Here is a 16,050-nt window from a genome sequence, read left to right as displayed (position 1 = left end):
CTAAATAAGAGCTGAATAGTATCACCACCAGTAGGTGGATGGATCACCAGGGCTCCCACCTCTAGATAAAGAACTGCTGTCCCAGGGATGAGGCCCGTAATTGCCTAACCACTGCCAAAACCCTTGACACTGTATGCACACAAGCAATGCTGAATGAACTCAGCAGGTTGTATATGTAGTGTGTGTGTGTGTGTGTGTGTGTGTGTGTGTGTGTAAAAATAAGTCAAAGAAAAAGGCCAATTTGGGGCTGGTGAGATGGCTCAGTGGGTAAGGGCACCCGACTGCTCTTCCGAAGGTCTGAAGTTCAAATCCCAGCAACCACATGGTGGCTCACAACCACCCGTAATGAGATCTGGTGCCCTCTTCTGGTGTATCTGAAGACAACTACAGTGTACTTACATATAATAAATAAATAAATCTTTAAAAAAAAAAAAAAAAAAAAAAAAAAAGAAAAAGGCCAATTCATTAATTTGAGAGGGAGTGAGGAGGAGACATGGGAGAAATCAGAGAGAGGGACAGGAGGAAGGGGAGAAATTAACTTATTATATTTTAATTAAAATAAATAGAAATTGAAAATGTATGTGTGTGTGAGGATCTCTGTGTGCAAGGTGCTTGGTGCCAGTGCTTGTGAAGGCCAGAAGATGGCATTCAATCTTCAGGAACTGAAGTTACAGATGGTTGTGAGTCATCAGACATGAGTGCCAGGAACCGAACCTGGGTCTCCTGCAAGAGCAGAAACTGTCCCTAACCTCTGAGCCTTCTCTCTGTCCATACAATTGTTTCCTTGGTTTTTTTTCTGAGATGTGGTCTATTACATAGCTCTATCAGACCTGGAACCTGCTCCATTGACCCAGCTGAGCTGGAACTCACAGAGATCTGCCTCTGCTTCCCCAGAGCTGGGGTTAAAGATGAGCATCACCACACTTGGACTCATTTATTTATTTAAAAAAAAAAAAAAAAAGACAGGGTCTCAAGCCCCGTGATAGTGGCGCACGCCTTTAATCCCAGTACTTGGGAGGCAGAGGCACTCAGATCTCTGTGAGTCTGAAGCCAGCCTGGTCTACAGAGTGAGTTCCACTACAGCCAGGGCTACACAGAGAAACCCTGTCTCAAAAAAAAACCCAAAAAAACCAAAAAACCAAAAACCCCAAAAATCAAAGACAGGTCTCGTGTAGCCCAGGATGTCTTCTCTGTACCTCTCAAGTGTTGGGATCCCAGGCATATGCCATCACACAGAATTTTATGAACGCATGTATGTGTGTTTGCATGCGTGTGTGTGTGTGTGTGTGTGTGTGTGTGTGTGTGTGTGTGTGTGTGTGCAAGGTGCAATCATGCCATTTACCTGTGTCAACACTATAGTGTCTGTTCTCACCTCCCCCCACCCCACCCCACCCCACCCCACCCCACCCCACCCGTTGCATGGGTTCTGGGCTTTTGACTTAAGACACCAGTCCTGCTCAGTACATGATTTTATTTGCTAAGCAAGCTCTTTAGCTCCCCACAATTAGCCCCCCTTTTTAGAGGAAGGGTCTCATGGAAACCCAAGTTGACCTTAAACCAAGAGGCTAGGGATGACCTTGAATTTCTTATCTTTTAACCTCCACTTCCCAAGGGCTGAAATTAAAGGCTTGCACCACCTACCCCACGCCTTGTCCATGCCGGGAAAGCACAATATCTAGTGAGCCACACCTCCCCAACTGCAAGTACTGTTTTGTTTGAGTTAAAACTTTGTTAAGGACTGCAGTGGTTTGAACAGGTTTGGCCCCATAGACTACGGTGTTTGAAAGGTTGGCCCACAGGGGTGGCACTATTAGGAGGTGTGGCCTTGTTGGAGGAAGTGTGTCACTGTGGGGGGTGGACTTTGAGCTCTCCTATGCTCAAGTTCTGTCCGGTGTGGAATCATTCTCCTCCTGGCTGCCTTTGAATCAAGATTTAGAACTCTCAGCTCCTCCCGCACCATGTCTGCCTGCACATTGCCATGCTACCCGCCATGAGGATGATGGACTAAAAACCTCTGAACCTGTAAGCCAGCCCCAATTATATGTTGTCCTTTGTAAGCATTGCCTTAGTCATGGTGTCCCTTCCCAGCAATGAACCCCTAACTGAGACAATGACTGTTGGCCTAGAGAAGAGACTCTGCCAGACTCTGCCGTTTCCTCGGGCTACACTGAGTGTGCAAATTATCCAAGAGCAGTGCCAAAGGCAACACTTCAAAGTGCTTCATCATTGAGACCATCTGGCAAAGCGGTCATCGTCAAGGACTTTCGAGCCCCGGGATGTAGTTCCTCTCTCCTAACAGAGGGAAATGGCAGGCTATGTCATATTTTTCTGGGGTTGGCCTTGGCCTTGAAAATCCCCCATTCACATGAGAACACATGGAGCCCAGAGCTTCAGAGATGAAGACCCTGAACACCCTCATGGCCCTCCTAACCCCTCGGATGCCAGCCCTTTAGGTGCAGCTCCTTGACTGCTTAGGCCTCCTGTGGTGATGCCTCCCTCAGTGCTGTGATTCCCAGGAATTTCTCTCACTGATGTGCAGACCTCACGCCGGGGTGGGGGTGGGGGTGGGGGGGGTCTGGAAGGAGGTCCCTAGGGAGGGAGGGGGCAGTGCTGAGGGTGGGGACCACACTAAGCAGAGCACGTGAGATGCAGATAAACATTTTATTTGAAGGTAATCTTCAAGGCACTCGGAGCTCCCATCATGCACCTCTCTGGGACTGTTCTCCCAACCCAAAGAAAATGCAAGTAGGGGCCAGGGAGGAGGCCCCATGAGGGGCACCTGGAAGCCAACTGACAGATGTAGTCTGAGAGCGATGGAGCAAGGTAGAGCTGGGGTGGGGGGACACAGACCTCAGCTCATCCAAACTGGCCTATAGCCAAAGTGCTAAACTCTTGGCTCCATCGAAGGATCACCTCTTCGCTCTTAGCCAGGCTTAGCACGTTGTACCTCTCATTCAGCATACACCTCATGCGGGACATCTACAAAGGAGTGGCATGAGGTGAGGAAGCGCCAGGACCAGGGGCAAGTGGGAGAGGGCAGGAAGGAGTACAGATGGAGGCCTATACTCAGAGAGGAAGCCCCTTAGCCTAGACTAACTAATGCATATGGCTGGGAGCCCGGACAGAAACTCACTATCCAGTTTTCAGGCCACCTGAGGCTCTCCCTCTGGCTCCTCAGGGCCCACCCTTCTTATCTGTCCCAGCTGCCCCTGCCCACTCCTGCCTGAGAGGGCCTGGCTCACCCCAAGGCTAGGAAGAGAAGGCACCGTGTGGAGCCTTTACCTCAGAAAAGCTGACTGGGAACTGTTCCCACAGCCTAGCTTCTGGAATAGAAGGGCTTGGCACAGGTCCTCTCAGGGGCACTAAGGGCGGTGTGGACGGGGTCAGCAGCTCACCTTTCTGTTCTGGTTTCTCAGCAGGCACTGCTGGCTTTTGAAGGAACAGTAGTTTGGGTACTGGATATAGTTTGTGTCACAAATCTACACCAGGAGAGCCAGGGAAAGAGAGCATCAAAATCCTGACAGGACACTAGTGTCCAGCTTAAGGGTAATGGCAGCCTGCCCTGGGTGGGACAGGGCATAGCTGGGGGCACCCCGCCGAGCTTCCTTTTACCTCCTTCTGCCCTCCATCATGGATCCCTGGGAAGCAGTCGGGAGGTGAGGGAACCAGGAGACCCTGTCCTATTGGTCAGCACTGGGATGCAGAGGAAGGTGCTTAAGGGTCCGGTACATGAATGGCCAAGGGCTTGCTTAGCACACATAGGCGCTTGGTGACATCCCTAGCAACACACAGACACAGACAGACAGACAGACAGACATAGACACAGACACACACAGACATAACACACAAATGCACACAGATACCAACACATATAGACACAGACAGACAGACAGACACACACACAGAGATATACACATACACAGAAACACATATATAGATACGCACACACAGATAACACACAGACATGCACAGAAACACGTATACAGACACACACACAGAGGTGTGTCAGAGAGGAACAGAGAAGAACAGAGTATAGGCCATAGGAAGGTGACCCAACTAGTGGTCCAATTATCAGGAAGCCTGTTGGTGATAAGTGAGGTGGAGGTGGAGCGGCAGGAGGCTCTCTGATGTGTGACGGTAGACAATCACTCCCTTGTGGCCCCTGCCTACTGTCAGACTACTGTGGAGTGGGCTTGGGGACTAGCTCTCAGCAACAGCTACTCAGAGGAGGCAGTGTGGGGGTGAGGGGAAACGGGCGGATATTATTGGTCAGATCCGGCTGGGCTAGGGAGGCTGGTTCACAGAGCTGGGCAGGATCGGTTGCAGCAGTGACTATTGTTTAGCAGTGAGTTGACTGGGCAGTGATTTGAGTAAAGCCAACCAGCAAATGACTGGCAAGGCTGCAGCTAGAGCCTCTGTCTCCATCTCTTGCCCCCCCGGGCTGGAGTCTTCTCACTGCATTCCTACTGCTGTGTTGAATGTGACCCTGCTCTGATGGGGGGCGGGAGGGAAGGGTGTGACTGAGGCTGTTGAAGAATGGCAGGAGACCACCAAGGGCTGGGTCTCAGCGCCAGGATCCCAAGCCCCAGACTATTTAGAACAAGTACCTAGAAAGAACTGGGGGTGTCTGTGGGGGCTAAGATTGAAGAAGAGGGTCTGACCTTGGTGGGGAAATCCCCCTCCTGGAAGCTAAGGAACTCAGCTTTGAGCCAGTTGGAGACTCGGTCATCTTCACAGCCCTTCATAGCAAGCCGGTTGCACCAGAACTCTGAGCTGAGTCCTCCGTACATTTCTAGCCCAGCAAATCGTCCTTTATCTGGGATCCTCGCCTATGGAACGGAGACACGTGAGAGGCACAGGCCTCTCCACCCCCACACCCTCCAGCCTCCTCCCTTCCCACAGCCCCTTCAGCGGCTGAGGTGTACCTGGTTGCCCGTGGATATGCTCTGGGCTGAGAGCAAGGGGCTGATGAAGGGTATCTTGTGGGAAGCGTCACACTTCTGGCGCAGCACACTGGCTTCACTGTGGCACTGCTCCAGCTTCAGGGAGCAGAATGCACAGAGGGGACAGGCAGCTGTGTGTCGCCTTCCGAGATTGTCACACACCTGGGACAGGAGTTTGAGCGAGAGGCTGAGTCCTGGCAGGCCTACCCTTTTCTTTGCATCAGACCTCCAGAGCATACTGTAAGGACGGTTGATGTTTTCGCCCTAGGGCCTTTTGCTCGGCTTCCCCCCCACCCCCCCCAGAATTTCTCCTGGACCTCCTCTCAGCTCTTTCTGGATGGTTATTCAGCTCCTAGGCAATCTCCATCTACAGGTGGCACCCACATCCTTATTACCAGCTCTGATTTCTCCCCCATGGTCCAAATTCTCCTCACCAAGTAACTCACAGGCATCTAACATGGGGGACGGCAATCATCCTTGCTTAAGCAATCCGCAAGGGATTAACTCGCCTCTCGATTTTGTTAATGACTGTGCTAATATTTGCAGAGGTGACAGTGCTGACCAGCAGTCCAGAGCATCATAAAATTGAGACCTGCCTGAGCTACTTGGCCAGACACTGCCTAAGAAAGAGAAGTGGAGATAAGTCAGGGGCTTACCCTGTTGGAAGGTAGAAGCAGGAGGATCAGGAACTCAGAATCCTCAAGTTCCGGGCCAGCTAGGCCTACAGAGATCCTTTCTTTAGAAAACAAACAAACAAAACCCCAGCGAGGCATGATGGCTCACGTCTTCAAACCCTGAACCCTGGAGGCACAGGCAAGTGGATCGTGGAGTTCTAGGCCAACCTGGTCTACTTGGTGACACACTGTGTCAAAGTCAGAAACAGCAAACAAACGTCGTTAGTCCCCGAAATACTATCAAATAGTATTGGCACTTACGCAGGAGATTGAGGTTCCATGTGGCTAATTAAGAACATTGCTCAAGGCTGGAGAGATGGACTCATCGGTTAAGAGTACAGACTGCTCTTCCAGAGGTCCTGAGTTCAATTCCCAGCAACCACATGGTGGCTCACAACCGCCTGTAATGGCATCTGATGCCCTCTTCCGGTGTGTCTGAAAAGTGTGACAGTGTCCTCATAAAGAACATTGCTCTAAGTTGGACATGGGTCCAGGTCTTTCTATCTCTCAAAAACATCCTCCATCAAATGGCTAGCTCTGAACCCGCAGTTCCTGTAAGCTCTTTCAGAGTGCAGTTACAGCCATCTTCCTAGCTGAGGGAACTGTATGTGGCAGTGTATATACTGCACACCCAAGGTGCAGCCTGAAACAGGGCACGGGCTCCTTTGCAACCCATGCTGACCCCGCAGCAGCAGGCAAGGAAGACATGACCCGATCCCAACCCTTTACCGACTTTCTTCTTGCAACATTAAATGGACATTCAGGCTTTCCCCATTAGTGCCCTATCTTTTTTGACTTTGTCTTCTGCTACTACATGCTCAGTAAAAGTGGACTCTGTTCCCTTGTCCAGCCATACCACCCTGAGTCTCTATGACCTCTGAACTTACATGTGTCTAAAAAAACTCTACCACACCCTTTTATCATGTTGCTGACTCCGCATTCGCCTCTTGCACCAGGCTCAAGCCCCTTCTGGGCAGAAAATACATTCATTCTAAGCTCGCCATGAGCATTCAGTTCTTGCTTGCTCCAGAGCCTTTGTGCATGCTATACTCTCTACCAAGAACCTCCCACTGGGAGGTTTAAACTCCAGTTCCCCTAAGGACATTCTCTGGTCATTGCAATCATGGAGAGCAGCCTGTTCACCACACTGGATGCTTTCTTGGAACTCTCCTTCTCCCCTCCACAGTGCTGATCTCCTCACAAGGCCAGGTCTGCTGGTTGTAGCACCGGGATCAAAGCCAAGTACCTCGGATATGCAAGCACTCTCCCGCAGAGCACACTCCGGCCTTGCACACTCTCCCAGAGTGCACTACCTGGCCTTGCACACTCTCCCAAAGAGTACACCCCAGCCTTGTTTTTCCTTCTTTCTCCCCAACTAGTTTCCAGGGGAGCAAGCATGGCATCTACTGTTAGCATCCCAAGAGTCTAGCAGATAGCTGGGGCCCTATCAGTGTTTGTCAGAGAAGCAGGTGAATGCATGGTAGATTGGCATTCAGTGGTTGTTTGCTAAACTGTACTGTTTCAAAGTCAGGGCACTGTATGTGGCAGTGTATATACTGCACACTCAACTGCTAATTAGTACCAACACTGCAAGAGGATCACGTGCGCCCAGGAGCTCCAGATCAGCCTGTGCAGCACAGCAGAGGCCTTGGCTCAGACACTGACAACAAAGGGACACTTAAAAATATTTTCTTGTAGTCAGCCGGTGATTGTGGTAACACTTCAATCCCAACACCCAGGAGGCAGAAACAGGCAGAGTTCGAGGCCAGCCTGGTGTACAGTGTTCCAGGTTGGCCAAGGCTATCTACAAGGAAACTGTCTCAAAACAAAAACAAAAACAAAAAAACCCCGAAGTCTTTCTGGGAATAAACTTGCTAAGTGTGGGAGAGATGTTGGAACTGGGATCTTTTTACAGATCCTTTGAAGTGCTGTGATGGTTGTCTTGACTGTCAGCTAGACAGTCTCTAGAATCAACTAAAAGGAAAGCCACGGGACGTTCCTGTGAGGGATTTCCTCCACCAGCTTATTTCAAGCGGGAAGACCCGCCCCTAAATGGTAGCACAGATAAAAGGCAGATGGAAAAAAGCAAGTCTGTCCATTCCGCTGCTGACAATCTGCATTCCCTCACTGACATTAGAACCCACTTCGCTGGGCTCCCAACACAGACTGAAGACCAGCTGCTCCCTAGGAACCCCCCATGTTCCAGTACCCAGCTGGGACAACTGAGACAGCCCGTCTCCTGGAATATCCAGACTGGATCATGTTACCCAATCTAATAAACCTTCACTCTCGGGTCCGTTCATCCAGAGGACCCTGGTACAGATGATGGATGGCACCAGTCTCCCGGGTGACAGCTGTCGATCTCATGGCAGGTGACATTGGGAAAGTACACTGTGCTTTTCTTACTTCTGGATTTTCCTGACTGTCACATAATGCTCCTGGTGGGATTAGCATCCACGGACTTGCAGGATGCCTTATCTGACATCACGGTACTCCATTAGCCTTGCGTCTAATCAAGGAACTTCTCAGCCCAGCAGGTGTCTGGAACCCACTGGACTTACGATGTCCCCACCACTTGGAAGCTGCTCGCTTGATCAAACGGTGAAATGGATATTTTACCTTTTAGATTTTGTTTTGTGTGTATGAGTGTTCTGTGTGCATGTGTGTCTCCACTTGGGTGCCTGATGCTCTTAGAGGCCAGAAAAGGGTGTAGGATTCCCTCAGGCTCCTCATGTAGTGGAACTAGAGTTGCAGGTGGTTATGAACCATTATATGGGTGTTTAGAATTAAACCTGGGTCCTGGGCTGAAGAGATGGCTCAGTGGTTAAGAGTCGATTCCAGGCAACCACATGGTGTCTCACAACCATCTGTAATGGGATCTGATGCCTTCTTCTGGTGTGTCTGAAGACAACTACAGTGTACTTATATATAATAAATAAATCTTTAAAAACAAACAAAATAAAACAAAAACTTAAGTCCTTTGGAAGGGCAGCCAGCACTCAACCTCTGAGCCATCACTCCAGCCCATTTTGTTGTTGTTGTTGTTGGTGTTTTTGTTTTTGTTTTTTGTTTGTATTTTTCAAAACAAGGTTTCTCTGGGTAGCCCTGGCTGTCCTGGATCTCACTCTGTAGACCAGGCTGGCCTCGAACTTAGAAATCTGCCTGTCTCTGCCTCCCAAGTGCTGGGATTAAAGCTGTGCACCACCACTGCCTGGCTGGTTTTGGTTTTTTAAAGACAGTAACAGTATCAATTAGATGGGAGTAATGGAGAGGGCTGGGGTAGCGCTTTCCAGGAGACTGTATATGTTCTGAACCAACCTCCAATATACATATTGTTTTTCTATCGCCAGGATTCATGGTTCAGGACAGTGGAACCCCTCACTGTCACCTCTGTGACACCCTAGGGACAGTTCCTTCATCCTTTGACTTTTTGCTCAGCTAGCCTAGAAGTTCTGGTTCCACATAGGTGAGCAATTCTGCCAGGAGTTACATGAAACATTCCACTCAATTGGAAGCTAAGGCCTCTCCTTAGCCACTTTGGGCTCATGATACAAGTCATTGGGCTAAGAAAGGGATAATTGTTAGGAGGGTGACTGGTCGGACTACCAAGGGAAAACTTCCCAATGGAGATAAGATTGTCTGGACAACAGAGATCCTCTAGGGCAGTAGTTGCCAACCTTCTTAAGGTCGTGACCCTTTAACACAGTTCCTCATGTTGTGGTGACCCTCAACCATAAAATTATTTTCATTGCTACTTCATAATGATAATTTTGCTACTGTTATGAATAGTAATGTAAATATCTGATATACAGGATATAATATGCAACCCTCAGAGGGGTCACAACCCACACATTGAGAACCACGGCTTTAGGGCATCTCTCAGTGTCACCATGACTTGTGATTAAGGTCAATGGGAAGCTACAACAACCTAATCCAGACCGGGTGACAAAGGGTCCAGCCCCTTCAGTGATAAAGAAATGAATTACTCCTTTGTGCGGAGAGCCAAGGCCTTCCCAGCTGCTTCCTGATGGCAGGAAATACAGGATAAGGAGCAGAAGTAGTAAAATCAGCAAAGGCGTAGTGACCAGTCACGGAAGTGAGGGTCGTGCTGACTCCAGTGCTCCTGGCCTAGTGCGTTAAGAACATGTTTGTGCAGGCAAACATATATTAAGCAGATATGTGTTTTCTTTCCTCTATTTCTTTATCACGTAACATCCACTGAGATACTATCAGCATTTCAAGGGTTGTAGGTATATATTATCGTATGTAAATTATGGGACACTGAAGGACTAAGCATTCCTCAAGGGATTTTGCCACCTACTTAGTGTTTAGTTATATGTGGGGCAGTTGTATCACGTGTAGGCAGAATTATAATCTTGTCACTGTTTTCATCTGGAAATGAAGCACAACAGAAAGAGCTATGATTGGATGTCACCTGACAAGGGGTGAATGTCTGATTGTTGTCAACTTGACTGGATTTGAAACGGACTAGAAACAAGCACCCCCCCGCCCCCCCCCCCCGCCCCCCGCCCCCAGGAACTCCTTCGAGGGATTTTTCTTGACCAGATCATTTGAAAGGAGACTGATCCTCCATGTGGGCAGCATCTTTCAGTAGGAGCCCAGATCAAAGGGAGAGAGATGGAAGCAAGCTTTGCTTTTTGCCTGCCTGCTTGTCTTCACGCTTGCTGGCAAGTCGGTCTATCATGCCGGCACAACATTCTTTCACTGACAGGAGAACTGACTTCTCTTGACATCCAGTGTAGCCTGAAGAACAGCAGCTCTCCAGGGATCCTCAGGCTTTCCGTGCAGGATTGGGACTGCTGGGGCATCTAGCCTCACAGATTAAGCAACTACCAGACTGTCAGCCTCTCCAGCCATCGTTGGACCGTATAGACTGCATCGTGTAAGCAATTCTATCAGTTCTGTTTTTCTAGGAAAATCCTAATATAAGTGGCTTCCGTTATATATTGCTTTTTGGTACGGAGGATTGAACACAGGGTCTTCTGTGTGCTAGGCAAGTGCTCTACCACCGAGCCTCATCCTCAACCTTCTATTGACTTTTTTTTTTTTTTTTTTTTTTTGCACCTGGGTTTCCCTAAGTCGACCTCATTCTGCTGCCCATTCCAGAATGAACTTGTGACTCCTTTGTAACAGCCTCCCAAGGATCTGGGGCTACAGCTCACATCACCAGACTCAACAGGAATGGGTTCTAGGAACCTTTTGTAAAGAAACAGAGCTGAATCTAGGGCACAGCTAGGTACTGAAGGTGCTGAAGAGGACTTAAGGGATGGCTTACAGCCTAACAATCGAGCTGAAGGATGCATTCCAGACCAGACTGGCTTCCAGACTAGGTCTTGAGCCTTCCTCTACGATAGAGGTCCTTCCAACGAAACCTCAACTAGGTCTCCTGCTTTCTTCGCCCAGCCCCCTCACCCATGGCTCACACAGTGCCAGGCCCATGGGATGTCCATTAACTAGCATGGTGGACATACCGAATCCCCGAAGCCAAGGATCTCCTCCTCCATGTAGCTCCAGGCCTTGGCTGTGGGAGTCATGGTGCAGGTATTCTCCATAATGGAATAGCATAGCACCATCAGGGTCTCCATGTGGGGCAGCTGCTGGAGGCTGCAAGAAGACAGTACAGGATGGTGGGGATGGGCCAGAGGGCTGGGGTGGAAAACCACAGCCACTCTGCCCCTCCGCTGAGCATTTGGTCTTGGTCATGTGCACTAGGCAGCATGCTTAGCAGAGGGTCTCCATCCTGGAGCCTGAGAGGACCCTGGACCAATTCCTACTTTTACAAGAGGAACTGAAGTAAAAAATGGAGAAACAGTGGCTGGAGAGATGGCTCAGTGGTTAAGAGCACCTGTTGCTCTTCCAGAGGACCCAAGTTTGGCCCCCACACCCACTCTTGCAGCTCACAACTACTCATTTCTTGTAGATCCAGGGGATCCGACGCCTTCTTGGGGCCCCCTCAGACACTTGCACACATGTACCTACACACACACACACACACACACACACACACAGAGTCACACACGGAGTCACACACATATATGTCTAAGTAAAATTAAGTAAATATCAAAGAACAACGACAACAAGATGGAGAAACAACTTTCTGAAGGCTTTAGTGCTAATCAAGGCCAGAGATAAGACCAGAACCCAGGGTGAGGCTTAAAACAAGGATGGGCACAGAACAGGAGGGCCGCCATTGCTAGCCGTGCTTGACGCCTAAGCAGGTCTGAGTGGGTCTGGAGACCAGAGCTGGGAAGTGGGCTTTGTATTTCCAAGGAAGGCCGCAGGGATGGATGGCAGGGCCCATGAAGAAGTCACAATTTCCTGTACCTGCCAGTGCTTTGGCTTCTCCAGGAGTCATCATACAGTTCATTCATTTCATCCATTTCCTGGGCAGACCGAATGAGCTCCTGGATATTCTTCATCATCAATGGAGCAGACTCCACCTCTCGGACCCGGGGAGTGAAGAAGGACGGGTTGGAAGACAGTGACTGGGATTGAAACTTGGGCTCTGAGTCTGACTGCAGCCTGGACACTGACTCCAGACCCGCCTCTGTCCCCTGCCCCTCTTCCTGCTTGGCTTCCTCCTCCTCTTCCTCTTCTTCCTGCTCTTCTTGCTCCTGCGCTTCTTCTAGCTTATGTTCTTGGATCTGCTCCTGCTTGCGCTGCTCCTGGCCTGGTCTCCGACTGCTCTGTTGGTCCTTGCCTCCCAGGGACAAGGATGACTGCAGCAGCTCCTCCACGTTGTTGTTGAGCCGCTCAGGCCAAGGCTGGAAGGCCTGGTGTTCTGTGGCTGCAGCAAGGTTTAGGCGGGACCAGGAGAGAGAAGAGAGAGGAGAGATCAGACTTCCATCTCCTGGAGATGCCCATTTACCGATGCAGTGCTGAAGGAACGGTAAACTCAGTAGCTGGGAGGTAGAGACAGGAGGATCAGGACTTCAAGTCCAACCAGCTCAGCTACATATACAGCCCGAGGCTGGAACTACAAGAGATCCTATCTTGAAGCAATGTTAACACAAGCTTTTGGCCTGTTTGTTTTGTTTGTTTTGGATCAATAAATTGGGGCTGGGGAGGCAGCTTCAGTTGGTAAAGTACTTGCAAGTGTGGAGATGTGAGTTCAGCCCTTAAAAATCTACATAGCAGGGCATGGTGGTGCACGCTTTTAATCCCAGCACTGGGGAGGCAGAGGCAGGCGGATTTCTGAGTTCGAGGCCAGCATGGTCTACAGAGTGAGTTCCAGGTCAGCCAGGGCTACACAGAGAAACCCTGTCTCGAAAAACCAAAAAAAACAAAACAAAAGTCTACATAAAAGCTGGGCATGGTAACGTGTTTATAATTTCAGTGCTTGGGGGGAGGATGCTGCTGCTGCTGCTGAGGACTTACTGGCTCACCAGTGAGCTCCAGCTTTCTTTCTATTATTATTATTATTATTATTATTATTATTATTATTATTATTATTAGACAAGGTCTCACTATGTAGTCTTAGCTACTCTGGAATTCAGAGTTCCCTCTGCTTCCTGGGTGCTAGGATGAATGGCCTGTGCCATCAAGTTCAGCAGCTTTGAGTTTCTTTTTTATGTGTCTTTTCTTTGTTTTTCCTTGTACGTGAGTACACTGTTGCTGTCTTCAGACACAACAGAAAAGGGACTCAGAACCTCAGACTGAATTACAGATGGTTGTGAGCCACCATGTGGCTGCTGGGAACTAAACTCAGGACCTCTGGAAGAGCAGTCAGTTTTCTTAACTGCTGAGACCTATATCTCTAGCCCCGTGTCTATCTTTTCTTCCTTCCTTTCTTTCTTTTTGTATGTTTACCTTTATTTTATGTGCATTGCTGTTTTTGCCTGCATATATATGTGTGTGTGTGAGGGTGTTAAATCGCCTGGAACTGGAGTCACAGACAGCTGTGAGCTGCCATGTGGTTGCTGGGAACTGAACCCCCGTCCTCTGGAAGAACAGCCAGTGCTTTTAACCACTGAGCCATCTCTCCAGCCCAGCTCCAAGTTTATTGAAAGATCCACTCTTAAAAAAAAATAAGGTGGTCTAAGCTAGGCATAGGAGTATATGCCTTTAATGCCAGCACTCTGGAGAAAGAGGCAGATCTTTGTAAGTTCTAGATAGTGAGTTACAGGCCAGCTAGGACTTCATAGTCATACCCTGTCTCAAAATAAATAAATCTGGTAACTGAGGAAAACACCCAGTGTTGACCTTTGATCTCCACATACATGCATGCATGTGTACACACACACATACATACACACACACACACACACACACACACACACACCAAACACATTATGTATAAACAAGGACATGACCATAACAAATGCTGGTGGTATGTGTCACCTTCTTTCAAGGGTACCTATTCCCTAACTCCTAGAGCAAATGTTACCTTTTATCCATCTCATCTAGAGAACACTATGTATTCTAAAGAACTAGCAACCTTCTATTAGAATGAGGGGAACCTATGAATCAAACCCAGGGCCTCATGCATAGAATGCGTATATAGAACAAAAGTATAGGTTCAGCCGGGCGTGGTGGCGCATGCTTTTAATCCCAGCACTTGGGAGGCAGAGGCAGGCTGATTTCTGAGGCCAGTCTGTTCTACAAAGTGAGTTCCAGGACATCCAGGGCTATATAGAGAAACCCTGTCTCGAAAAACCAAACCAAAAAAAAAAAGTATACATTCTACCATTGAGCTGTACTCCCAGTCCAAATACTCTCCAAAATGAAGATTTCAATTTACAAAAGGCCCAGAGGGCTTTTTTTTTTTTATTTTATGTGTATAGGTGTTTTGCCTGGATTCATGCAGTGCTTGTGGAGGCCAGAAGGGGGCGTTGGATCTCCCAGGACTGGAGTTACAGACTTGCAAGCTGCCAAGCTAGGGCTGGGAACTGCGGTCCCCACTCTGGGAGGTCTCACCTGTGGCATGGGACACAATGGGGGTGGTCATGGAAGTGGGAGGAACTTCTGCTGAAGACTCCACCTCCTTGAGAGTGTTGGGGGATAGGATGGAGACGGGCTGGGAGCACCGGACCCTCTGCAAGGAAAGAAGGGAATTGGAACGCCTTTCCCCATAAGCAGCCACTCCTACCCCAGCGAGGACCTTTTGGAAGCAAGGGAAGGGCATAATGACTCTGCCTTTTCCTGTATCTCTTCTCTCCGTCACTCACAGTAATGAGGGTGGTTCAGGCAGCCTGAACATCCGTGGTGAGACTATACCTACCGTGGCAAACTGACAGAGCCTGCGCTACAGTGAAGACCTTCCCAGAGTCCTTCCTCAACTTCCCAGCCCCACCGCGCTCCCCTGGCCCCGGATCACCAGATGCAACCTTTCTCACCTTGGCATAGTAGACATGGTTGGAGCAACGATACTGAGCAAACTGGCAGAAGGACTCAAACCAGGAAGCATAAGGGAGATCGGAGCAGACAGCACCTGAGGAAGGAGAGCACCCATGGAGAGGCTGGTTACAGGAAGGCCAGGGCTGAGTCAAGGTCTCCATGAATGAGAACAGGTTCTGGGGTGAGCTGCCAGCTATCTCCTTCTCCCGACTCTCATATGAGCACGAAGCTTTTGCCCCAAGCCTAGGTGACCCCGGGATGCCTAGGTTTTCCCACCGGCCTGGTCCTCACCATCTGGTACCAATCCGTGGTTTTCATATTGATCCAACTGAACGAGAGTGGGGTTCCGGCAGCCGTGGGTGGCACGGAGGCGGCAGGTGGTCTCTGCCTTCCAGGTTGGGGTCAGCAGGGCGAAGAAGCGTTCATACTCAGTGGACGAGAGAGGGCTGCCTGGAGTGGAGGCTGGAGATTCCTCAGCGGAAAGAGGTGTTCCAGGCAGGAGCAGCACTGCAGGGTAGGGGGACAGACAAGAATGGACCTTAACCCACAATGCACTTGGGGTCCAGTGGCCAGACCCAGGCTAGAAGTAGACCCTCCCACTCCCCGACAATGAACTAAGAACTGGAGTGTGTGTGTGTGTGTGTGTGTGTGTGTGTCTTGGGTGATGCCTGATGACTACAGTGGAAGGCTTCAAGGGACAATAGATAAAAAAACCAACCAAGCTCGGATCAGGTACAACTCAACCACCTGGAGACAGCTGTCTCAAAACCCATTAAAAAAAAGGGAGGGGGCTCAGGGCCCTTCAGGAGCATAAGGGAGCCCCAGGGAAGATCCACCTGCGCTTTCAGACCACAGCAGCTTCCAAATGGGCCAAGCGTAGCCTCTCACCTTCCAGAAGCATCAGAAGGAAGCCAGCAGCTAGATTCATCATGGCCTGGGAAGATCCACCCGCGTTTTCACAACAAAGCGACCTCCAACGGGCCGAGCCTCGCTGCTAGCGCGAAGAAGGCAGGAGGCGCGGCTGCTACGTCACAGAAGGTGAGGGCGGGGCCAGGCCACGAGGTGAACTCCTCTGA

The 16,050-nt window shown here is 49.7% G+C and overlaps 1 protein-coding gene across 2 annotated transcripts; it reads right to left on the bottom strand.

Moving 5' to 3' along the window:
* Positions 1–2,649: 2,649 nt before the first annotated feature.
* Positions 2,650–15,988, bottom strand: Acrbp (proacrosin binding protein). Of its 2 annotated transcripts, NM_016845.2 has the most exons (10): positions 15,863–15,988; positions 15,266–15,481; positions 14,974–15,068; positions 14,555–14,672; positions 11,963–12,425; positions 11,110–11,242; positions 4,926–5,105; positions 4,662–4,829; positions 3,396–3,479; positions 2,650–2,979 (listed from the first exon to the last, which is right to left on the bottom strand). In NM_016845.2, the coding sequence occupies exons 1-10, from the start codon at positions 15,903–15,905 to the stop codon at positions 2,857–2,859; spliced, it is 1,623 nt and encodes a 540-aa protein (NP_058541.2). In that variant the 5' UTR covers positions 15,906–15,988; the 3' UTR covers positions 2,650–2,856. The 2 variants fall into 2 exon arrangements, with proteins under 2 accessions (NP_058541.2, NP_001120812.1); NM_001127340.1 differs by lacking the exons at positions 2,650–2,979; positions 3,396–3,479; positions 4,662–4,829; positions 4,926–5,105; positions 11,110–11,242 and having other exon boundaries at positions 11,722–12,425.
* Positions 15,989–16,050: the final 62 nt, after the last annotated feature.

Source organism: Mus musculus, chromosome 6 (assembly GCF_000001635.26).
Source record: "Mus musculus strain C57BL/6J chromosome 6, GRCm38.p6 C57BL/6J".
Classification (NCBI taxonomy): Eukaryota; Metazoa; Chordata; class Mammalia; order Rodentia; family Muridae; genus Mus; species Mus musculus.
The sequence above is the reverse complement of the archived record's forward strand: the minus strand, read 5'-3'. Positions and strand labels throughout refer to the sequence as shown.

Bases quoted from the DNA above. Each gene is read 5' to 3' on its own strand.
- Acrbp (NM_016845.2), bottom strand. From the start codon at position 15,905: ATGATGAATCTAGCTGCTGGCTTCCTTCTGATGCTTCTGGAAG. The intron at 5,106-11,109 runs GTATGTCCACCA...CTCCTGTCCCAG, and splicing joins TCCTTGGCTTCGGGGATTCG to GTGTGTGACAATCTCGGAAG. The intron at 4,830-4,925 runs GTACACCTCAGC...TCCGTTCCATAG, and splicing joins GCATATCCACGGGCAACCAG to GCGAGGATCCCAGATAAAGG.